At 32.7% G+C, this 26151-nt stretch overlaps 3 protein-coding genes and 1 long non-coding RNA gene across 4 annotated transcripts; 3 read left to right on the top strand and 1 right to left on the bottom strand.

Annotated features, from left to right (window-relative positions):
- The first annotated feature begins 535 nt into the window (after window positions 1-535).
- LOC25493574 (novel plant SNARE 11) lies at window positions 536-6352 on the top strand. Its single transcript, XM_013602107.3, has 10 exons — window positions 536-1034; window positions 1133-1225; window positions 1878-1971; window positions 2123-2160; window positions 2277-2365; window positions 3186-3265; window positions 4197-4253; window positions 4353-4445; window positions 4543-4617; window positions 5800-6352. The coding sequence occupies exons 1-10, from the start codon at window positions 958-960 to the stop codon at window positions 5893-5895; spliced, it is 792 nt and encodes a 263-aa protein (XP_013457561.1). The 5' UTR covers window positions 536-957; the 3' UTR covers window positions 5896-6352.
- Window positions 6353-7028: 676 nt separating this feature from the next.
- Window positions 7029-10715, top strand: LOC25493573 (probable serine/threonine-protein kinase PBL19). The gene is made up of 4 exons (XM_013602106.3): window positions 7029-7797; window positions 8701-8961; window positions 9425-9547; window positions 10105-10715. Exons 1-4 carry the CDS (start codon window positions 7465-7467, stop codon window positions 10525-10527), a joined length of 1140 nt encoding a protein of 379 aa, XP_013457560.1. The 5' UTR covers window positions 7029-7464; the 3' UTR covers window positions 10528-10715.
- A 2515-nt stretch (window positions 10716-13230) lies between these two features.
- LOC25493572 (uncharacterized) lies at window positions 13231-13838 on the top strand. Its single transcript, XR_003010921.2, has 2 exons — window positions 13231-13398; window positions 13478-13838. It is a non-coding gene; the product is annotated as an uncharacterized lncRNA (long non-coding RNA).
- A 1976-nt stretch (window positions 13839-15814) lies between these two features.
- Window positions 15815-18331, bottom strand: LOC25493571 (beta-amylase 3, chloroplastic). Its single transcript, XM_013602104.3, has 4 exons — window positions 17778-18331; window positions 17466-17676; window positions 17044-17154; window positions 15815-16888 (listed from the first exon to the last, which is right to left on the bottom strand). The coding sequence occupies exons 1-4, from the start codon at window positions 18284-18286 to the stop codon at window positions 16094-16096; spliced, it is 1626 nt and encodes a 541-aa protein (XP_013457558.1). The 5' UTR covers window positions 18287-18331; the 3' UTR covers window positions 15815-16093.
- Between the last annotated feature and the right edge of the window lie 7820 nt (window positions 18332-26151).

Here is a 26151-nt window from a genome sequence, read left to right as displayed (position 1 = left end):
TTGTAGTGTTATGTCATATCTTGTTCTCTCTAATACCTGCTGTTTTGTGAATAAAGTAAACTCATAGACTCAAATGCCTCTCTAACTCTCTTTTACTTGCAAGACTCATGCTCCTTTTCTTTTTGCTAGGACAAAATTCACGTGTGATAGTGTGTGGGGGAAGTGATGTATTTTCAACAAAAAGACGTAAATATAAGACAAAGGTTGAAAAAAAAATGATTGAGTTTAAATAGTCAAATGAACTTTTTTTAGTATAAATCATTTAGAAGTATCTAGACTTTTGAGTTTGAATACTATGTGAAACAATGCTTGTTCAAACATTACTTACATGAGCATTCGCTAAGGCTTTATTTGGATAAGAGAAGAAAGTGAAAAGAAAGATTGTTAAAGGATAGAAAATGAGATGAATGTTTAGTTGTTTGTTAATAGATATATTTATGAAATGACATAAGTAGCCTTTGTTTTTAGTGGCCTTTATATTTATGAAAACCATCGTTATATCGAGAATCAAATCAAGCCACCATCCACGAGTCAACACATCGGCAAAGTTCCAAAACCATCACCCATTTTCTATGGTCGTTTAAAATTTAAGCGGCCAAATTCATTTAGAACCAAAAATACTAAAAAAAACAAAAAAATATCACAAAATTTATGAAAAAATAATAATCACGATTCACGAGGGAGAAGAAGAAACCCAACAATGTTTTGTTTATTCTTCACGACTTAACGAACAACAACACTATAATCTAAAGTCCTTTCAAAATCAAATTATCCTAAACGCGCTTTTGATCCCTTAAAATAAATGCAGCACTCTGTTTGGTTGCAATACAAAATCTAACCCACATTGGAAAATCTAATCTACATTGTAAAATCTTCATCCAAACAAATCCAAACCTTCCTCATTCAGATCTCGCCGTTAGTATAGAATCTGACGGTTGAGGTTGATCGTTGTTGAAAATGGATCAGTTGTCGGCGATCAGCGAGGATCTGGCGGAGATCGACGGACGCGTCGCCGACAATTTCCGCGCTCTATCGTAAGAATCTAATCAAATCCTCCATTGTTTTGATTTCCGCTTCAAATTTCTCTTTCATGCATCGTTTTTTGAATCGTCATTGTTGATTTTTTGTGCAGAAATGGATTTCAGAAGCTGGAGAAAATTAAGGATGCGAGTAGAAAGAGCAGGCAATTGGAAGAACTCACCGAGAAAATGCGAGAATGTAAAGGGTAATTTTTGTGTTTTGTTCGTTATTTGTGATTGAAATGTTTGTTTTTTATGTCAGCCGATGAAAGTTTTTGTTACAATGTTGAGCTTGATGTTGTTCATTTTATTGGCTAGAGCTGAGAGAGTTGTTTGCATTTCCAGATCTGTGTTAAAAATGTAATAAAAACTATTAACCTGAAAGATCAATGTGATTTTGATGTCTGTGTTTGATTATGTGGTGAATAAAATTGATTTTGCATGAATTGATTGTATAAAATTGATTCTGGCTGAAAATGAGTAGATTTTAGCTAAAAGTGATTTATGTTCAGATACATTTATATAAAAGTGGGTTGAACAATCAATTTAAAGTTAAAAGTCAATTGTAGAGGCAAAAACTCGAAATTTTAGCTTAGAAACAATTTTGGAAGCAAAATCAATTTTACTCGAAAACATCCAAACATGTCACAATCAATTCTACTCCTTTAGAATCAATTTAGGCTCATCTAAAAGTGGAACCAAACATAAATAACTCGTTTTCAATACTTTTCAAAGGTTGATTGTTTGATTCCATTTTGGCATTGGAAGCACGGCAAGTTTTGATGATGAATTGCCGTGATTAGTGGTTTAGCTCTTTGCTAACTCTAGTGTATATATTGTTGGATCTGTTTTTTTCAGGCTTATCAAAGAGTTTGATAAAGAAGTCAAAGCTTTGGAGGCTAGTTTTGATAGAGAAACAACCAAATTTTTGAATGAGAAAAAGCAGTCAATGGTAAGATGTATAGCTCTGGATACTAACGTGATATATACTTTTCTGTTTTGATCCCTTAATTTTGCTACTTCATGTTTTAAGTTTATTGGTATCTATAAATTCTAAATGGCATTCATCCTATTACTAACAAGAATTTACATTTTTGTTGCAGATCAAAGAATTGAATTCATATGTTGCTTTGAAAAAACAGTAAGTGAGAACACCATTTGGCTTCCTTAGAATCTCTCATTTTGTTCTTGCTTGAGTGGAATGCGTGTACCTCGATAGCATCAATAAGTAAGTGCCTGTGTTTTATTGCAATGCAGATACGCTTCAAATATTGAGAATAAGCGAATTGAACTCTTTGAGGGGCCCAATGAAGGTGACACAGAAGAAAATGTCTTGCTAGCTTCCGGTAAGCATGCTGGCTTCTTCATATCGATTATGCTAATGTTTATGTATCCCAACATGTTTTCAGTAGTCTAAGTCCATGAATATTTTATTTCACTAGGTGTGACATTATTGATTAAACACACTTAATATTTAGTAATTTAGTCAATGGATATATTTTTCAGTTACTCAGTTTTTAGACAAGGCCCGTGCTTCTACCTTCTTGTTATGCTTGATTTATACGACTTGTGGTTGATTTATTCTACACTTGTATTGTGACATCGCCCAAGTTTAGCAAACATTAATGCAATCTAGGAGGGTGCATGGATAGAAAAATGTGACTGTATGAGCGGAGGATTCCTTGATCGTTACAGTGAAAGTGAGAGATAAGAAAAACTATCATAGTTCTGTATTATTTCACACTGGGAGATGGTCTATGTCGCTTTGATATGTAGTATACACATTACTTGAAGTTCAACATGCATGCATGCTTCGTAGTCCAAGTTCCTTTCTCACACTTCTATGATCTTCATCCTTTTTTACATACATTTTTTTTTTTAGTAGAAAAGCTTCAATATAAAGTAAAAAAAGAAAATAAAACTGTAAAAAATAGTCTGTTTCAGCTATTGTTTGAAGGGGGCTGGCCTATTTCTGCTTTTAATATTAATAGCTTCTCTTTTCTGCTTTTTCTGTCAGTTAAAAATACTTATTTTGGCTGTCAACCTTTAAAAGTCGGAAGTAGTTTTAATTGAAATACAAGCTATTTTGGTTTTCGCCACGTGACCAAAGAAGATTTAATCTGTTTACCATTTTGGTTAATTTGGAGCATTTATGATGTATTACAGCAATGTCAAATGAACAGCTAATGGATCATGGGAATCGGATGATGGATGACACAGATCAAGCCATTGAGCGGGGAAAAAGGGTCGGTTTATACCTTGAATATCACTATTTTTTCTTTCTTTCCAAATACATAGACTACTGGTGATTTTATAATTTGCTATAGTATTTTATTTGTCCTAGAGGCAAATGTTGTAGCTATACATATTATGCTTGCTTTACTTTTCATTGTCGTGATAATAGCAGTTAGTTAAGAAAATATATGGATATTAGAACACAAATTTAATTGCTGGTAATGACTTTGACCTTCAAGTAATATACGATCTTTCTTTTTTGTCAAACTGTTGTCTTTGTTGTGTCCTATTGTTTGTTGTTTATTGTTTATTTAGTACCGTCTCGTCATTTTACTTCCGTAAATATCTTATGACAATTTAACTATCATGTTCCTTCTCATTTAAATTAAAGAGTACATTAAAGTTTGTTGTGTTTATATTAATCTAACATTATGCTCCTGAAACATTACCTTCTCAATCTTGCTTTTTATTCATATACAAGCTTAAATAAACTTAATTACGCATTTCCGCAACGTCCTCTCTGTCTGCTCTCCAAGATATTGCTAAATCATGGAATCTGTGAAATAAGGATGAAAAAGTGTGAGGAAGTGGAGACAGAATATTTCTATATTTTGTTTTCAAAGGAAACACAAGTTTTTGTCTTACATAACCTTGTAGCCTTAAATCGAGTAGCAAAGTTGTTATCCATACACCTCCTTGGGTACATGTGGAAAATATGTGCGTTTTATATTAATTCACCTTAAATTAAACCACAATTATTCTCCATGTCCCCTCTCCTCCTCTAGAAGTTTGATGGACAGTGGAAGTTGTGAAAGAGAACTGAAAAATACTAAATGATGTTTGATTTGAATATTCTGGATATACAAATTCTGTTGTCTATTTCATGTGGATAAAGATGGGAACTTCGCTGACAGTTTATTTCCATGAACCCTTCTGCAATAGATTGTTCAAGACACGGTAAATATTGGTACTGAGACTGCTGCAGCTCTTAAGGCACAGGTATGAATCTTATGCATAGACTTCACCCCAGAAGTAGTCCAAGAAAAAAAACTTGATTTTGACATGGGTACTAAGGGCTGTAACCTCTTCCTTTTGTAGACGGAACAAATGAGCAGAGTTGTCAATGAGCTGGATTCTATCCATTTTTCTATAAAGAAAGCATCTAAATTGGTCAAGGAAATCGGTAGGCAGGTCAATTTCTACAGAATCCACATCATTTTGTTCAGTATATTTCCTAACTTACTTTATGAATCATTCATTGATAAACTTGCTCGCATTTTTGTAAAAGGTTGCTACTGACAAGTGTATTATGGCATTACTGTTCCTCATCGTCATTGGAGTAATTGCTATCATTATTGTAAAGGTAAGAGAAATTTACTTTCTAACTTATGGTTCAATTCAAAAATACCCTCTATTGATGCTGTACTTCATGGTGAATTTATTGGTGCCTAGATGTGCCTTGTTTACTTATGGTAGAAATTGCTTGACAACACGTGGATGAAGTATTTATGTTGCTTATGAAGCATAATATATTGATTTACTGATTAACCATGAAAAAGAACTCGTCCATTAGTCTTCACTAGGCATAGCTTTTGATGGCCTTTCACAGATTTACAGCTTTTAGTTTATGTATGTATTTTTATTATGTTGAAATTTTCTCAGATTATGATATTTGTAAGTACAACAAAGAAATACTAGATTTCCCTTCATTTAAAACCGTTTTAAGGGTCATTTTTGTAATTTTCAAAACCCTAACTATTACTCTTCTCCACCAGAACCAAATACACAGCCACAAACTCAACTTCTTCATCGTACCAACAAAAAAAATCCATTTCCTCGTCTCATCATCTCAGAACCCATCTTTGTTCTCCTCTCTTCATCTCTTGATTTCAGAATTTGTTAATTTGTCAATTTGTTAGTTGTTAATTGTTAATTTGTCAATTTGTTAATTGGGAGGATGAACTTGTTAATTGTTAATGTTTTGCAGTTTTGTTACTTTAAGCTTTAGAGGCTTAAAGTGTCGGTTTCCTTGAATTTTATTAGTATTTTTTGCAAATATGTTTTATGTTTTGCTTAAGACTTGTGACTTTTATTTCAAATTAGGAATACTTCATGAATTTTGAGTAATGTTTAAGGTATTTTAGTAATTTTTTGAACAGTATAGTATTTTAATATTAAATATATTAGTGTCCGCATCACCGAAATAGCGCCCGCACTCCGCGCCGCGTCAATTTTTGGGGTGGCCGCGCCGCATTTCCGCTTTGACAACAGAGCAACAAACAAAATTGCATTTCAAATTCTATTCGGTGTTTTTTGGGTTAACAGAAGGTCAAAGTCAAGATGTCTTGATTTTTGTGTGTATGAATGTGATCATATAAATGCCAATTTTCTTTTTGTAAACACCACCTTTGTTTCAGTTTACCTCGTAAAACTAGATTCAAGAAGTTACTTTCTTGCCAAACTGCTTATTTTACTGATTGATAAATTCTGTGACAATGCTCAAATTATGACTTACTATGCTAAATTTTATCTTTCAAAATTTCAGCTTGTACATCCAGAGAACAAGGACATTCGCGACATTCCAGGATTAGCTCCTCCTGTTGTCACGAACAACAGAAGACTGCTTTGGAATCACAGTTGATTATTTTAAGTGAAGATTGTGATGAACTTGGACGAGGGACAATTGTTTTGGGAACGCACACAAGGATTAAAATGAACATTGTGATGATCTCATCATATTGATTTTGTGCTCTTTGGTTTGATGGCGATGACAATGGATGCAGCTTTTGCTCAAAACAATGTTGCCAATAATTGTGTTGTTACATAATAGTGGATTGGTTGGTTGACCTGAAGCATGAGAGAACATTATTGATCTAAGCCTGTATGTTTAATTATTTTTCTTGAACTGAACAATTTCTACTCGACGGATTTTTATCTGTCGAAGCATAGCGAAAGCTAAACAAACGAATCCTCTTGGATTGTTTGTTGTTTGTATTGTTGTCAATCTTGTAATATACAACAGCTTTTATTTTTTTGTGTACCGTTCTTACAAAAATACTTGATATCATAAGTATTATTGATTATAATTTGACACCCTATGACAATGTTGGATTTGAGAAATCTTGTGGTTGCGCAAATCGAGGTTTGATCAAAGATCCAAGGACTCAAATTTTAATAACAATGGTTTTATGAAATGACAAATGTTGTCATTCTGTTAATACAAGGAGTTTAATTCATAGAGGAGTTTTCATCTCAAATTTATACGTTCCTCTTCAAACCACTTTATCACTCCTTTTCAATACCACATTTTGACTCATTTTGCAATTTAAATGCGAATTTTCACATTATGTGTTGCACAACTACGGTAAATGCATATTCTGAACTTCTGGAAATCCAAATTCCACGAATGTCACCATCATTATGTGAGCTTAGTGGATTGCCTCGTGTGTCATGTTTTTAAAATTCCATCCATGATTTATGCTTCATTTTTTAATATATGATTTCCAACTGTGATTTTTATAATATGTGTGTATGTTTTTGTTTATTTATATATAATAAATACGTGTGAATTGAATCTATTGTATTTGCGGCATATCTATATCTCTTTACTTGCTTACTATAATCCTAATCATCTGGAGTAGTTATTAAAAGAAACTATTAAATTCAGCAAATAAATAAAGGAAAATACTATATATCGCAAATAAAATACTATATATCTTTACATAAGTACTACGAATATGCATTCCATAATAACCTCCATGTATTTGATTGTTTCGCTCATAACCACTTGAATCAAATGACTTGATATATTTTTACTTTACTTGACAACAACCATGATGTTTTATTACCGAACAACAGAGGCTAATTATGGGACCGCATGTGTCCAAATTGCGTGTAGGGAGACAGCACATGAAACAATTTCTATGTCCTAAATGACAGGTTTGAAAGGTCTTTGCTTCTTCTTCATGTTATTCTTTTACTTACGTCTTCAACGCGCTCTCACAGTCCCGTCTTTATCTTTACCTCAACCACTCCTCTCTGTTCTCATTCCCTTCATTTAATCACCGTTTCTCACTTTTCTTCCTCTTTTCCTAAACTTTTCTCAATCTTCTTCTCTCTTCAACCTTTCCCTTTTCTCTTTTCCTACAAAACATTCATCAAATATATATATAATTCACAACAAACCTCTTGGTAACTTCATGATCACAAAATGAAGTGTTTTTTCTTCAAAGAGAAATCCAAATCAGCTCCAGAATTGCAGAACAAGAACAAGAACAAGAGTCCGGCGTCGAAACGGGCAACAAACTCTACTGGCTCTATATCTTCTCCTAGAAGTGTGAAGGATTTGTATAGAGAGAAAGAACAAAGCTTCAGAGTTTTCACTTTTCAAGAACTTAGAGATGCTACCAATGGTTTTAATAGGATGCTTAAGATTGGAGAAGGGGGTTTTGGAAGTGTTTATAAAGGATCCATTAAGCCCCCAGATGGACAAGGTGATCCAGTTATAGTTGCCATCAAAAGGCTCAACACTCGTGGATTTCAGGTTTGAATTCACTACTTTTCTTCTCTTTTTGCTTATGTAATTTTGTTTTATCATGCTTGATTTGGTAGGTGTTTATTGCTTCAATGGTTTTGCACCATACACATACATGTGGTTACATTTAATTACTTTCATTTTCTTAAATTGTTGAGCTTGTGTTGTGTGTATGTGTTTGTTTGTGCTTCATAGTTCTGTTCTCTTGTGACTTGTGAGTAATAATTGAAAGAGGTACCCATTGAACATGGACCCTTGTGAAGTTGATATGATATAGTATTCACATGCTTTGATTGATTTAATTTGTCGTGGCTAAGAGTTTTAGTGTTTGATTATACTCATTATTGTTGTCATCTGGTGAAGGAAATTTTGACCTTTTGGGTCCATGTCTGTTTGGACCTATATAGTAATACTATATATAGAATGGACAAATTATTTGCTGTAAAGCTATGTTATGTAATAGTACTGTCCTGAATTTTTATCCACATGTGGGTGCTTTCTTTGGTTAAGTCTTCTGGTTGAACTTTTCTAAAGTGAGAAATTAAACAGAACCTTAAGAAACATCAATGTGATAGTTGCATAACATGTTTTAAGGGTAAACTTCAAGCAGAAGATATATTTTAGCAATTTATTTGCATATACATTGTTGTCTTTGTTCATTGACAGAATCTAATATTGATCTTGCTTTGTGCTATAAAAGAGCAATGGTGGTGATTGTAAAAGTTCTCAGTATAATGTTTATAAAAACATCAAGAATCAGATAATTTTTTCAGCATATGACTTTAATGATCTCGAGTTCTATCAAATCATTGGCGCTGTTATTACTTCTTTGCCATTGAACTATCCAAATACTTATATTGTACTTTAAAAATATAGCTGCATCCTTACACTTGTTTACTTTTCTTGTAAAAGGGTCATAAAGAATGGCTTGCAGAAGTTCAATTTCTCAGCATTGTTAATCATCCAAATTTGGTTAAGCTTTTGGGATATTGCTCAGTAGATGGAGAAAGAGGAATCCAACGGCTGTTGGTGTATGAGTTCATGCCGAACAGGAGCTTGGAAAATCACCTTTTCAGTAGAACTCTACCTGTCCTTCCATGGAAAACAAGATTGGAAATCATGCTTGGTGCTGCTGAAGGATTAGCTTATTTACACGAGGGATTGGAGATACAGGTACCTTAAAATATGAGATTTGTTGCAATATCATTTAACTTAAGTGCAAGCCATTATTTATTTAACATTTTTCAATGTAGACATAATATTCACATGTTTCTCATCATTGTCGTTCTCTCTCTGTGTTGGAACGTTCTTGATAATGACGCGAAATTCAAAAAAATATTGTCACAAATGTTACTAGGATATGCAAAGTTACAAATGTAATCTGTTTATTTATTTGCTCTCAGCTAGCTTGTCAGCTATCTACTGTAACTTCATTCACTATATGCCAGTTTATCCACTATTTGTTACTTTTTGCTAAACCTAAACCTAAACCTAAACCTAGGACCTCCCAACAAATCTATAGGCCTAAAGTGGAATTTGTGTGTTGAATGCAAATGATTGTTAAGGTTTTGATTGCAAATTGTATAATTGAATAACAACTTGTGGTTGATAATATTTTTATTTTTATGCTTGGAAGGTGATCTACCGAGATTTCAAATCTTCAAACGTTCTATTGGATGAGGATTTCCACCCGAAGCTATCTGATTTTGGTCTTGCCAGGGAAGGACCACAAGGGGATCAGACTCATGTATCTACTGCGGTAGGTTTATATATGTTGGACTTGTATTTAACTATTCTTCAAGTACGAATCTGCTAATACATATCACTTTCATATTCAAAAGTGCCTAAATTGTAGGGACTTGTGTGTATAATTATAATATCATTATGCCCCCTTCCTAAAGCGAGTTCATATTTAGGGTATGCTTTGAGTGATAGATTTGAACTTATCTATTAATAAGCATTTCTGAGACTGCTTGAGAAAGTTTATGGAAACAACTTATGACACCTATAAGCTGTTTTTAGCTTATTTCGGTAAGATCTCCAATTAGTTTATGAAAACAGCTTATAACGTAAAAAAAGTTAAACTTCATTTCATCTTTTGTTATAGAAATAGTTTATACATTAACACTTATATGATAAGTGGTCATGCTATAAGCGATTAAGTAAGTTGTATATCCAAATAGGGCCTATACCGTATAACCAGTCCCTTAAGTCACGATTTAAGCAACATTGCTTATATGTGCATTCATCTAAAGACCACAAAATATTATATTTACGAGTTTACAAATGAGTTGAACCATATATTCTTGTTATCAGGTTGTTGGAACACAAGGATATGCTGCGCCAGAGTACATCGAAACAGGTCATCTCAAAGTCCAAAGTGACATGTGGAGTTTCGGTGTCGTACTCTACGAAATTCTCACGGGAAGACGATCATTGGAAAGGAACCGTCCGACAACTGAACAAAAGCTATTAGATTGGGTTAAACAATATCCTGCTGACACTAGCAGATTCAGCATGATAATGGACCCGCGTCTCAGGAACCAATATCCGATTGTTGCAGCTCGCAAAATTGCGAAATTGGCCGACAGTTGCTTAAAGAAGAATGCAGAAGATAGACCATCTATGAGTCAGATAGTGGAAGGGTTGAAGCAAGCATTGCAATTTTCAGAAATGTCAAACACTCCTCATGATAATGCTGAATCATCTCGGTCAAGATTGGTTCAAAAAGGTAAATAGAACTTTTTTTTTATTTTTAGGACCAAGAATCTTATCAGTTAAACATGAGTTGAATTAGAAGGAGTTCTGGTCAATCTTGGAAGTCAAATTATTATTTTTTTTGGAGGGTGATTTTACTTTTCTTTGGTTTGAACTTTCTTGTTAGTTCGGCATAGCTCAACAAAATTAATGATCTTATACTTTGTCAACTATTGGCTTTTAATTTTTTTTGATATAGTAGATAGATTCCTCACATGGAATTGAAAGTGCACTAGGCTCTCTAGTCAAAAGAAAAGAGTGCATAAGGTTAATGCAACATTACTATATTAGGCAAATACAAAGGGTAAGGTGATTTTGAAGAATAATGCCATCTTATGTAAATGGCAATATGGACATATGGTATTGGCGTTTTATTATCATTAGAAAATTAAAGCCAGGCGTAACCAATGACGTTGTTTAAGAGGCACAGTGATTTTTTTTGACTTAATTGAATAAACTAAAATAAAATACTAAGATAAGATGGTCTTTATGTTTGTAGAACGTTGAAATGAAATGGTAATGGTCTAATAAATTCGTGTTGAAACATGAAACTTATTTGATCGGGCAAGTCTACAACAATAACTATAATAGCATACGTCATTCATGTGGAGGTATTCTCGTCATCCACGGAGTGTAAGGTTAATATAGACATGAAAATTAACACAAACCGTTGGAATTTTATGTTACGGATGAGAAACATTAACGTTGTTTGACCCTCTTAAAAAAATGTTGTTTGACTTGGGTCGATCGCAATCTCTTCTTTTCTAACATGTTTTTTTTACAATATTCTTACATGTTACCAAGTCACTATAGAATGTTTTTTTTCTTCTTTTTTTATAGACAAAATGACAAAGTCATTATAAACTTACATAGATAAGTGAAGGTGTCGGGATTCGAATCTCGATCATGACGTTCGGCCTAACAATTTCGATATTTTATCAGTTGAACTATGATTTCTGAACTATAAATAAAATGTTCTTTTTAAAAATCGTGTATTCAATTTTTTAAAATCCAAGTTAGTAAGACCACTTCCATAATTTTTGTATCCAATTCACATTTTCCTTTTACAATAATAACTTAATTTATTTGAACCGTTTCCTATTAGAAAAATCCATCGGTAAGCAATGAAGTCATGGTCTATGCCTCAAGAAAGGAAGTCATGGTCTAATCAATTCATAATATTTTTTAATTACTTAATAAAGATAAAGTCATGAGCATCAATAACATGAGTGTAAAATGGGATATACCATGACTTCCTTTCTTGAGGCATAGACTAACATGTTATTGTAAAAGGATATACGGGACAAATTCCATAACATACTCATGTTATTGATGCTCATGGGATATACTCATGTTATTGATGCTCATGTTTTGTATCCAATGAAGTCATGGTCTATGCCTCAAGAAATCCGCAAAGACTCTCTATTCCGTCCAATAACATGTTTTGATTGGCAAATTTTTACATTGAGAAGCCTTCGTGAGTATGCCTTTTGCATAATACAACAATATCCAAATAAGAATTGTCTTTTTTTTTTATTCAAATGGAAACTATCTACCGCCACCTCAGAACTCAACTACAAAACTATGTTATCCCAATTGAACTCACCAATTAAATGAATAGCTCCAAAAAAATCAAAAACTTCCAACTCTTTGAGTGTAAAAAAAAGGGTTGAATGTCACCGCTCTCGCTTAGACAAAACATTAGTCGTCATCACGCAAACACATCTTGTAAAATATTTTATGAATGACAAATGTTAGTATGTTTATCGTTATGTTAGTGTTTTTTCTTGTTGGGATTTGAACCATGGAATTTCAACTCCTTAGACCTTAGTTCAAATCAGTTGAGCTATCAAACTCTCATATTTACTAGATTTATTTTTAGGAATAACTTTTATGAGAATATAAATAAGAGGTTTTTTTTAATAATTCAAATTAACCCACTGAAACTAACATCGAAAATAATTTAACATGAGACCTTGGAGGAACACACTCCTAGGTCTCACTCAATATCATATGAGGTCAACCCAAATGGGATATAAGGATACAAGTTTTATCCTCAAGTATTTTTTTTAAAAGATGTTTGGTTAACATTATGATACTTTTAAGAACTTTTATAATAGAGAGGTTAATTACTAATTATACGTGAAATTTTTCTCATCTCCGTAGAAACTTTATTTCCACCTTTTATGTTTGAGATTTTCTTATAAATTCTAAGGAACATTTTATACCTATGAATATAATTTATAACAAACATATAAATGCATATTTGTATATTTTGATTTCCAGAAATCTAGAAAGATAATTTGAAACAAACACACCCTAACAAACATATAAACTTGTTGTTGTCATAGATATAGTCAGTTTTGTTTTTCATTTTCATTAAAAAAAATCAACGAATAATTTTTATTTTTAAGAAGTTAAATTAGTCCATTTAAATTGATACTTGAGAGAATCGAACTGAGACTTCAAGTAGGAGCACACTCCAAGTCCCAAGTCAATATCAGGACAACCCAAGTGGGTTTTCAACGGATAATTTTAATCCCCTCTAAAATCAATTTTTTAATTAACCAAAAATATTTTTAATTTTTGAATGATTTTATTGCAAATACTCCATAATTTAAACATTTTAAAAAAATTCTCCAAAAAAAAAAAAAACGTGCGCAAAAAGCTTTTTTTTTGGTCGAATGAACGAAGAAGTGCTACGAAAACCAGTCCAAAAATAGAACTCGTGTCTCTTGTTCTGTTCTGACACAGCCGTTAATAATTTGGACTTTCACCACTACCAATGGAGAAGAAGATCACCCTTGTTCAGACCGTTGCCACCGCCGGCGTCTTCTCCGCCATTTCTTTCTGGTTAACTATTTCTCACTCTCTTATTCTTCATCCAATTTCAATTCATAATAATTTCTGACAAACCTAATCGCGCTTTTAGGTATGGATTCATGTTTGGCAGAGAATCCTCTCGCAAAGAACTCTCTCATCTAATCGAAGAACTCCGTAGCGGTAATCCACCACCTCCTCCTCATTCTTGAACCTCGATGAATTCGCTGCGCCGTCTAGAGTAGCTTCATTCACTATGTCATTTATTGTATTGCTTTCAATTTGTTACTATGTAGCGTATATGAGTTCAAATTTAAACAATTTTGTAACTAGTGTTGATTCTATAGCCTCAGATGCAATTCTCTACTTTCTTTGTAACCTTTTGTTTTTTATACTTGAGATGCTGAGTTCGATTGCCCGTTGTAAAATGATCATTAGTGTCACTTTCAGTAATCAAAGTTTGTTGTTCAACATTTTACAAGTATGTTCAGCTCGTAATAACTTCTCTTCTTGTTGTTGCAACATTTTATATTTGTTTTGTCACCTTTAGCTTTAGGTCTTGCTTGGTAAAAAATAGCGGATAATTTTACGGCTGATACTGATAATAGTGGGTTGCTTATAAATATAATAGATAATTTATAGTGGAACGTCACCAAACATGTCTATTTTGGTCTTATGAGTGTATAAGCTATCTGCTATAAGCTCGAACATTGGCCTTGCCAAACATAGTCTTAAAAAATTGATAGTATTTGGAAGGTGAAACACTCATAGGGAAAGAGAAAACTTAACTGAACAAAATTCGAATTTATTGTTCTGCCCTCTTTTTCATTCCTTTGTGCTGATGTTTATAGAGATTCACAAATTCCTAAGTGCCTATTGATAGTGATCAATGACCATGTGGCTCAACTTTTTTACATTCATAATAACCAAATACTGGCAAGAATTTTGTAACTGAAAGGAATTTGTAAAACAAAAGCATAACAATTGGACACAATTAGAGAGGCATATTAAGTTCTTAAAGCTAAACCAAGGCAAGAGGTGAATAGGAATTACTCTGCTTGGAGATTATTCCAAACTAGATACTATCACAAAACAAGTTAATTTAGTAAAAAGAGGTGTTTTGCAACATGATCGATTGAACATGTCTTCGAAGTTGGGGTGGAAGAAGATGTATCACACTTATTCTTTAACCTTGTTTAAGTGTTGAAGTATGGAATGGTATTTTGAAGTGGGTGGGTATATGTATCCACTGCATTTCATGACAAGGGATGGGAAAGTTTCACTCAGTTCCCGGGTCTATTGGGTGGAGGAATAGAGTTAATTGACAAAGCAAAGGTGGTTGAATTTGCATGCATGTGGAGGCTGTGGAACACAAGAGATCATTATATTTTTTAAGTGTTGCTGCTGAATCAGTGATAGAGGATGTTCAAATCCTGTCATGGAGATGGCTAAGGAGCTAATTGAAGGGATTTAATTGGATGGTACAGGCCAATGAATGCCTTGGGATTTAACAGTGCAGGTCTTTGGGGTGTTGGGTGGACTTTTGGAGGCGTGTTGTAGTTTGAACGAAGTTCAGTTTCCAAATCAATGGATAATTATTGTCTGATAAACCAGTGACTGAGGGTGGAAATTCTAATTGATATGTATATTTGTTTTGGTTTCCTGATGTAGTTTGATGGAATTTTTTCTGCTTAACCGACCATATTGTTGTGGCAATTTATAACTGGCCAAGTTGGTTGGTAGATTGAACTATTCAAGTGCAGATGCTTTGGACGGTGCCAAGGCTATAACACCGATCTAAATAGTTTTACTGTCATCACATCATGGAATGAGGTGGAACAGAAATTTGTTATGAAAGATGTTGTGGTACGCTGCATTTACGAAGGGGATGCAGTCATGCTTTGGAGGTTGTTTGATAAGGTTTTAAGTAGTGATGTGGTAGAGGCATTGGAAGTTAATAATGTGTTTTAATGGCAAATTTAGTTTGCACTCATCGGTGATTTCGGACAAAGATGAGAGTGGGAGTATAGTATCATTTTGGATTGTTTTTGCATGCTGTCTATTGTCAATTCTTAATGAATAGGTAGAGTTATAATATCAGTTCAAGAATTGGTACCAGTAAGTGTGGTGGTTTCTATGGATTACATTCTTTTGATGTAACCAGTGACAATGTAATTTGTGCTTTTGCTGTAAGCCTTTCTCATGGCTTGCCTTGTGTATTTGAGTATTTAGCATTAATAAAGCTCCTTTTGCTTTTAAAAATAAAAATTCTTTTCGCATGTTGTTATCTTTGTTGTGGCATTATTGAGATACAATAAGAATGTTCAAATAAGATGAGGGTATTGCTTTCCGAACAATTTGACACGTGCTTCTTTATAATCTTACAGAGTGAGAGAAACAAATGATAATGGTGAGCTTTTGTAGATGTTTCAAGGATAGAAGTTGCAAATACTGAATAGAGACCAATACCAGTATATTTGATTCTTTACCGTAAGCAGATAAAGTTTGTCTCCTTTATAAATGGAGTTATATATACATAATCAAATAAAATAATATCTCATGGATCTCTAGTTTTGGCATGGCTTAGGCCATTGTTCTATGTATACACATCATAACTCTAACTCATTTCTCCACTTTTTTCTATATTGTCATCGTCTTTCCTATAAAAAACATTGTATGATGGTTCTGAACATACACGAGATGCCTGAACAAACATGCTAATATGTGTTCAAACAAGAATAGCCTCACCCTCTTGTTTTTGCTCCTTAGTTTTCTCGATGTGCCCAACATAAATATCACTTCCGCGTGAATCAGAATCTGGAAGTCGTTGTCTCCGACCGCCTTCAGACATATTTCTTACAAAATCCACTAAGTGCCGCCAATTATCACCTTCAAACAACTTCTTGTTCATTCTCAAGTATGTAAATGCAGCCAATCCACTGCCGGAGTCTGACATACTTGTTGACAAAACTTGAGCATATCCACCTGAATCATATCTCTCCAGTGCATTTTCCCCAGCAAGTTCTATATTAGCCATTTTTGTTGCCTTCTTGACTTGGTGAACTAACCCTTCTGGCGAACAGTTAGCATGTCCAGGTTGTTCTCTGTCTTTCATTTCCATGCAGGTGAAATTGAAGACAACGTCATGGTTTGCAAACATTTTGGCAATTGGAAGATACCCATCATTATGTCTAGTGTTATAGTAACCAGCAGTTAGTTCAGCTGCGTGCGACCTTGATCTGTAATGCCAATGGATTCCCGCAACTTTACCAGATAGTTTCACACCAGATGTCTGGAATATTTCTTTGGCTGATACAAGGATCCTATCACCGTGCTCTAGCAATTTACCGGAGTACCATTCCAGAAAGAACTGTCCATATTCAGAGTTCCATGTTCCATCTTTTCTGAAAAATCCAGTATCCTCCGGAAACTGATTATACTGGCCAGAATCATGGGGTCCACCTCCTCCCCATTCCTTCTTTCCGATGGCCTCGGCTGCTGCTGCCAAGGATGCTTTCATATACTGCATGACAAACAAGACATTTTAGCTAAAATATATTTTGAAATTATGTTTTTGAGATATCCATGTCATCCCAAAGACCATGATTATGAAACATCACTGAAATAATAAGTGCACAATTCACAAAAACAGTTTAAATTAATGGTTTTTTTTCATACCTTGTCATAACATTGGAATTCTCCAATTCCAGGAAACCTCCAAGTTCCATTGCTTTCTGGATATGATGGATATCTCAGCTCCCCACATGGACCCATTCCTACTTGTATTTCCTGAAAAGTTATAGGTCTTGTGGATCAGTTTCAAATCTCATTGAATGCCGAAAGGGATAGATAAAAAGATGCAGAAATGACTTTGTATTATAATCAGCCTTAAGTTATAATATAAAAATCCCCACTTCAATTAATAATATCTTAATTTGATTAGTCCACCGTCTAATAACGCTCAAAATTACTACTAAATTTGTTTTCAGGTTTAAACAAGCATTCTAAATTTTATTATATTGCAACAATATATGTGTCCTATTACTATATCAGTGTAACAGTATCTATGTTTGTAACTCTAGTTCAAGTATGTAACATACCGAGATGACACTGCCCAAGTAATCACTGAATCTGTCACGAAAGCTCCTCATGTAGTCAGCATACACTTGGAGGGGAGTTCTTCCTTTTAGAACAGGCACTGAATCACATCCCAATGATATGTACTCAGGATTTCTCCTCCCTGATCTGTCTGTGTAAACAATGTCAGGGTTCTTGCTGATCTCTTCCATCACCCATGGAGGTAGAGGAACACTGAAAATTCGCAATAGAAAGAAAATTATTAGTTACACCGAATCACAAAAGATCTTTCACAGGTAAAATAAAAACAAAACACGTATACTGTTATATCATACCTGCAGGAATCTCCAACATTTCCTCCACACTGATGAAAAGACATAACAACTTGAAGCTTCAAACCATGCAATTGCACCATCTGCACAAGCTCAGCATAAGCTTCCCAGTTATACTTGAAAGGTCCATCTTTTTCAACCAAACCCCACCAAACATCAACCATCACCCCTTCAACTCCAGCACTTTTCAAAGCCATCAAACTAGCATTCATTGCTCTTGGCTTGTTCAAGTTTCCTCCCATTGTTACTGTATCCAATGGAAGCATCACAAAAACTGGTACCTTCTTTGAATTATCATGGTTACTATGAACAATTGATGGAGCATGCACCTGCTCCCATTTTTCATCAGACTTGAAGGTGTGTGCTATTTGCATAGAACTCTTGGCTTTGAGACGGAAAGATGGTTTAATCTTTGCAAAGGTGAGAGTGGAAGAGACATCATCAAAGGTTTTAAGGAACTTGGTTTCTTTCTGAATGATGAAAGAAATTGAAGAACGAAGTGTTAAAGTCATTGTGTATTTTTTTGAAAATAGATGAATGATATGTTGAAAATGTTGAAGATGTAATGTTTATTTATAAGAATAAAAAATAAGGTTTGGGATCTGAAGTGGACAACGTTGGTGGGCTCTGATTGGAAAGTGGAAAAAGTGCAAGAAATCAAAACTGGTCTGTTCTGTCTGTCATATGCTTACGTGTTTCCACCTATTCTATTCTTATCCAATCGAAACCGTGTGTGGCTTCAGTTTTTTACGGTTATATATTATCGCAACATACACCACACCGTACGTATGAACTCAACTATAGTGTGCCTTTCAGTTTGCAAATATATTTATTTTACTTTTCACCTCTTAAAAAAAAGTTCTTGGTTTAAAAAAAAAAGTCTTAATGGATATCCGCGGATAAAATCCATTACGGGCACGGAGCGGATACCTTAATGGATATTTATGGATAAAATAAATGGATTTTTTAACTACCCGCTAATTAATAGATACAGATGCGAATTTAATGATATCCACACCCGCGGACATCCATACCCGCTATTAAACCGAGTAAGTTACATCAATATCATTCAACTTCCTAAGAAAACACCCTAGATATGGTGAGGCCTACATTACCCTCTCTTGTTTAGAGGGTAATTTACCCTCTCATGATATCAACCAATCAAAATGTAATATACATATGTAACATTAAATGTCAAATAAATGAGTAGATTTTTTCTAAAAATAAAAGAGTTAATCTTAATTTTTTTTTTGTTGAAGGAGAGTTAATCTTAATCATAAGGTAACTTTTAATACTTTTAATTTTTTTTTTTTTTTTTTGAAACAACAAATGATTTAATTTTTTTTATATTAAGGTGTTCAATCTTAATTAATTTACACTACAAGATTTATAACAAATAAAATTTTACATCAAATTTCTTCTTCTTTATTCTTCCATATTGATCAATTTTTGTTTCTTTTTCATTCTTCTTTCCATTTTGATTGTTTAATTTTGTCGTTCCAAATTGCCGCAATTTCCAATTATCGTGAGAATTGTCGTTGTTTCTAGAACTGCGTCAGGTATCGTGACTTATTTTTTATTTAAGCAGCCAACCTAATAAAATATGTTAACACGCATAGACCTGTCCCACTATCAGCAAAAGCCTTTAAGTCCAAATAAAAGAACAAAAGCCTCATCACATAACCATTTCAGCAGCAACCAAAAAAATGGTAGCAAACTCCCACAACATCACAGCGGCAACACCTGCTAGCAGCCCTCAAAGTACAACGGATGATTTACTCAATTGTTATAATTAACTACCTCACAACCAAGAAAAATCAAATCAAAAAGAAAAATCAAGTCATCATACCTGACGTTGTACTGAAAATAACGACAATTCTCACGATATTTGAAATCATGACGATTCTCACGAAAATTGAAAAATGCGGCAGTTGGGAACGACAAAATTGAACAATCAAAATGGTAGGAATAAATTTTATGAATATAACTGATAAATTTAAGGACATTCAGATGAAAGAAATTTGATGTGAAATTTTAATTATTCTAAGCCAGTCCTGTAGTGTAAATTAATTAAAATTGAACACCTAAATATAATTAAGGCAATATTACATTATGGGTCCTTTATCTTATTTATTTGTAACACTTTGGTCCTTTGTCTTTATTTTTTTCTGTTTAGGTCTTTTATCTCTCTTAAAAGCACATATACATCTTTTTTCGCATTTTTTTTATTAAAAAAATACATAATTTTATTTTTAAAAATATATTTTTATTAAAACTGAAAAAAAATCCAAAAATATGATGAAGATGTTCATCATCTTCATCTTTTCCTTTGAATCTTCATCATCTTCTTTAAATAAAAAAAATCTACTAAAATATATCTCCAAATATCGTGAATTAATGTTATATTCACTTCAAATCTTATTTTAAACACAAAAATCAAAACTTTAATTTCGCAAATGTTGCAAGGCGGATGGTGGAGGCTTAGTCACTGGCGGAAGGGTTAGGCTTTACGAAAGTTAAGATTGTTTTGGAAACAACAAAATTGATGTGCAAAGCTGGGGTTATTTTTATGTCGGACTTGAATATTGAGTTAGAAAATAATAATAATATACAGCGTGACAATTTATATAACTAATTTTTTTTTTTTTTTTGTGATGAAACTAAATCTCTTTCTCTATAGGGGTTTGATTTTTGTGTTTAAAAGAATATTTGAGGTGAATATAACATTAATTCATGATATTTGGAGATATATTTGTGTAGAAATTTTTTTGATTCAATGAAGATGATGAAGATTCAAAGGAAGAAGATGAAGATGATGAACATGTTCATCATATTTCTGGATTTGTTTCATTTTTAATAAAAAGATATTTTAAAAAATAAAATTATGTATTTTTTTTTAATAAAAAAATGAGAAAAAGGATGTATATGTGCTTTTATAAGAGATAAAAGACCTAAGTGGAAAAAAATAAAGATAAAGGACCCAAATGTAACAAATAAATAAGATAAATGATCTCCAATGTAATCATGTCTATAATTAAATAAAAATTAAAAGTATTAAAAATTACCTTATGATTATAATTGATTCTTTTTTTAGAAAAAAAATGACTCATTTATGACATTTAATGTTGCCAATGTATATTACATTTTGATTGGTTGATATCATGAGAGGGTAAAATACCTTCTAAATAAGAGAGGGTAATCTAGAAAAAACCCCTAGATATATTGTGAGTGTTATCAGTTATTACGCTCCTTTAAAAGGAAATGAAAGTGGTTGGAATTGTTGAAGCAAAAGCTTTGCTTATGTTGAATATGATGGTTTTACTTATGTTTTTGTTAAATCAAAGAACTTTATTTTTATTAAATGTAAGAGACTTTATTTATGTTTTTGTTGAGTCAATGATCTTTGTTGTTATTGTAATGTATGACTATGATGTTTTGCTAAAAAGAAAAGAAAATACATATGAAGAACCTTTGTTTCTAAATTTTAGCTAAAAAAAAAATCAAACAAAAATTTTATTTTATTTTTATAAATGTTATCCATGGATATCTGTATAAATCTGCGGATACCTAAAAATCCGCGGATTACCCGCTAAATGGATATCCGCACGGATATGGATATGGTACGGATTTCATATTTATCTAACGGAGCGGACACGGATATCACATTATCCGCATCCATGGATATCCATTTACATCCCTAGTTACATGAATGAAAAGAAAAAAAATTACATGAATGAAAAGTGTTAGGGCGGAGGAGAAGTGCGCGGTGGGGAAGAATTAATCGAATAGTATTCAAAATTAGGTCAAATACATCTTTTGGTTCTTTAAGTTTGACAAAAACATTAGGTTAGTCCTTTAAATTTTTTAAGTTTCAAATAGGTCCTTTAAGTTGTTAATTTAAAACATTGTTACCCTTTTAAGGACTTATTTGAAACTTAAAAACTTAAAAAACTTCCTTGTTAAAAAAAAGAATTTAAAAACTTCAAATAAGTGCATTGAATTAACAACTTAAAGGACTTAATTGAACTTAAAAAATTTTAAAGGACCAATTTGAAACTTAAGAACTTAAAGGGTTAACATGTTATTTTTGTCAAACTTAAGAACCGAAAGAAATATTTGACCTAAAAATTATTAGACCGGCTTTGTCAGGAACATTCTCTTTATATCTAGTCTCTGACACTCACTCTTTCGTTAGGTAAAATCAATATATATATATATAGGGCCGTCCCGGTGAAATAGGAGGCTCGGCTCTCTTTTTAAAATAGGCCCCTAGTAAAATAAAATGTAATTTTTTTTGTGTAGCTAAATTCATTAAAAAAAAAAATCAAAATCAGAAGAACTTCTAAACATGAAAGGAATTAAAAAAATTAAGTGAAAGAGGTGAAATTTATCTAACGGTGTCGTTTGGATTTGTCACTCCTCTGTTGTGGAAAAGGGTAAAACGAATGGTTTATGCGAAGAAAAAAATGATTGTTGTGATTCTTTCAATGAAATAGTTTTCCAAATTGACTGATTAAGTGATTATACAAATTAGGGGTGATTTGATAGGATTCGATTTATGTACAAAAAAAAAAACTAGAGTCTAGAAAAAAACTCAAACGTGTACTAAAGAATAAAAAAGATATAATATATATATTTTTTTATTTAAATGGGGGGTGGATATTAGATTTAATTTTTCGTTAGAGACCGTATCATTTGGAGGCCCGGCCTGGTTGAGCATCTTGCACACCCTCAAGGCCGGGCCTATATATATATATAATCACTTCACTTTAGGTGTGATTTATTTTTAAAGTGTGAGATTAATATTGATTTTAGTCAATAAAAAATTAAATGTTAAAAATAGATTATTTGTAAATTGAATTATGTTAAACTCTTTGCATTCACTACGAGAGACAGGTAAAATAGTTTGCATTAATTTAGTAGTGCTTGAAGCTGAAATGTTATGGATCAATAAAAAATGTTCCCATCATTGTTCCAACTTTTTAAAATATTTGACTGGGATTTTGCTGACAGCGGTCACAAACTGCAAAAGCTTTTCTATAACAAAGCCAAAATAGATTATTCAAATATTTTTCTTTTCTTTTTTCCTTATAAGATTGCAAATTTAATCTTGACCAAAAAAAAAAAATTGCAAATTTAATGCTTGGCATGATAATTAATGAGTGGTTTTGTTGCCTCCATAAGACAAAGCCCACCAAATGAGCTAGCTTTATTGTTGCTTTCTATCATCTACCTTTTTCCTGCAAGCTGGGATTTCGTGGATGAAAAAATGTCTCTTAATTTCTATAATTTCATGGTTCTTGTTCATCTTGCTCAAGATAAGAAATGATTTATTTGGGAAAATTATGTGGTTTTGATGAAGTCTAGGGTTTCATTAGAGTTGGACCATTCTTTCCGCGTGTTCTTGTTTACCTACTCAAGTTTTCATAATATTTCAGGTTTTAAACATTGCATTTACTTGGTGGACATTAATACTAGAATTTTAATGTTGACTGATCATATTATTATATATAGTCACTGAAATAGGATTACCAGTCCTTTTTGTCATCCGGCAACAAGTTGGGTGAACTGATTATTCACGTTGTTATTGATGGTGAATATGTTCGGGATGAATAATGCATCTTTAGATAACCGGTGTTCGTGTTAAAGAGTCTTACATCGGATAAAAGATAGTCTGACAGTGTGTTTATAAACGGGGACAATCTTCACCTCACAAGCCGATTTTATGAGATTATGTTAAGCTCAACTACGATTTCTAAAAATCCGAGTGATCTTGTTAAAACTTCATAATATAGTTTTTGTAAATTTCATTTGATTTTCACAATCACACCGCCAATCTAAACATGTAATCATTCTGGGGTATGCAAAGTTAATATTGTTCTTGGATGAATTTGACCTTGACCGTGTTCTAACTTAACAGTGACTTTAAAATCGCATTGTGTTGGCTCCCTACGTTCAATTGATACTCTAGCTTAGTAGCTTTGCCCTAACTTCCCAATGCTTTTTAAAATATGCTTAATCCACCAATTTAATATGTCAATCCAACTCTATTAGAGTGAGAAATTTTTGATGAATTAGTGCTCGTTTGAAACTGTGTCACAGTTCTATTTATCACATCCCAAAGCAATTTTGCCATGAAAAATACAAAGCCACAAAAATTGAGTTCTAACTGTTGTTGTTCTAACATAAAAACAAACATGCTAGTAAAGTAAGAGATCTCAATTCTCAAGAATGAAGGAAAAAAAATCAAGATTTAATTTTACATAACCACAGTAAAATTTGGATAAAAAAAGAAGTTAATAAGATTGATTTTTTTTTTTCCTTCATACTTGAATTGAGTTCTCAAAAATGAATGGAAAAAATCAAGATTTAAAGAGGATGTCTTTTTTACCAACATTCCTAATTTTATTGTCTAAATAAAAAAAAAAGTTATACATCATTATTGGATGTGCTAAATCCTTTAAAATGAAACATCAGAAATCTTATTAGGCCCACAATATCAGCTTATCACTCACATGGTGGTTTAATGAAAGTGAGTTGTTATTGAAAGAGATTACATGTGTTAAGTCTCTAAATAATATGTGCTCTTTTTTGTTTTATTTTTTAGGATATCTTCAGTGTACCACCCAGACTATTATCTTCAGAGTACGTACATTTAAGTGTTAAATATCTTAAATAGTGAATTTATGTACTCATGAATCAAAGATCAAATTTATGACCACTTGATTAAGTAATTAAAACTACTAAAGAATAAGTTTAGTCTTATAAACTTTGCTTGATATGAGAGTGCTCCATTCCTCACTATAAGTAATTAGACATTCTTGGTGGACTCCCATGAGTACTCCATTCCTCACTGTAAGGTCTATTATCATATTTTTTTGACTAATCTTATTGTTATATTTATTAATTAATAATGATTACAATCACTTTCACATAGGAGTAAGTAACAGCAGCACGGCAAGGAATTGCAAACAACCTAAACCAAAAGACATGTAGTATATTATTAGAGGACAACATACATGTCAGGAACAATTTTGTTAACTAAATTATATTGTCGGTGATGGTGCTTTGGCATGAGTTTGATTGAAAAGTTTGGCTAGTTGATCTTGTTAATTTCCGAAATACATAGAAATCTATACTTCATAATCTTGCTAATATACTTGATTTTTTTATTATATTTTGTATTCTATCCAACACAAAGCTTATTCATATGCGTGTAATTCATTGGCCTAGAAATTTTGTGGAGGAAATAGAACCTTATCTTTACGTTTGTTTGTCACACTTCCTTTAAAAAGTCTTGGAAGACAAAAAAAGAAGAGAAAAAAAAGAAAAGAAAAGAAAAATGATTAACCGAGAACCAAGGGAAAATGTGCACGGAAGGGAAATATACAAGTGTCTTAAATGTTTTTATATATATGTAATGTGGATGTAAGGTTTAATAATGAAATATTGTGAAAATGACATGGACGATTAATTTGAATTTTGTGGCTTTGTATTTGCTTTTTCGGGTAGAAAAGGGAGTAAGAAAAAAGGCACCTTTACAAAGATCCTCGTGGTTAGATTCAAAGATTTCATAAGATTTAATATCCAAAATGAAGGGAATCTCTCACTTTCAAAAGTAGTCATCTCTCCTTTTTTGCTATCCGTTGATACAAGTACACAAGTAAAGAGGGGTAAACTATTTTGGTTGGTGATAGATAGTTGTGAATGCAAAATTTATTTTAAAGGGATTATATCATTATGCATAATTGAATGTGGGGTACGTGCAAGGTAAAACCTAACTAGTTATGGATTGAATATAAAGTCCCTTTCATTATAATTTCATTGACACGATAAAAAAAAAAAACTAAACTGTACTTTTCGTCCCCTATATTTTAAAATGTTGCAATTTTGGTCCCCTATTAAAAAAAATAGCAATTTTGGCCCCTTTCATCAAAATTACCGAGAAGACGCCACGTGTTCCAAAAAAGGGACTATAATCGCAACTTTTTGTAAAAATAAGGGGTCAAAAAGCATATTTCCCTTATGTTAGGAGGTCAAAAGATCATATTTCCCTGAGCATAGGGGGTCACTTTTGCCATTTTTTTTAATAAGGGGTCAAAATTGCAACATTTTGAAACTTTAAAGTGCGAAAAGTGAAGTTTAGCCTAAAAAAAAATACAATCAACACAGTTTCCAGTTTCTACCGTGGCGTGGACGTGGTGCACATGCTGTGCTTTTTGACTATTAACTTGTTTTAACGTCATCTTGAATGGGTTTCTTAAATAAGGTGTTTGCTTAATAGCATAAGGCTTATAAGCTCCATTAGATTCGCTTTTTGAAAATAACTAATAAAATCAAGTGCTTGTTTGCTCAGTTTTTGTGTGTTTGGTACGGA

Source organism: Medicago truncatula, chromosome 4 (genome assembly GCF_003473485.1).
Source record: "Medicago truncatula cultivar Jemalong A17 chromosome 4, MtrunA17r5.0-ANR, whole genome shotgun sequence".
Taxonomy (NCBI): domain Eukaryota; kingdom Viridiplantae; phylum Streptophyta; class Magnoliopsida; order Fabales; family Fabaceae; genus Medicago; species Medicago truncatula.
This window is presented reverse-complemented; position numbering and strand designations above follow the sequence as displayed.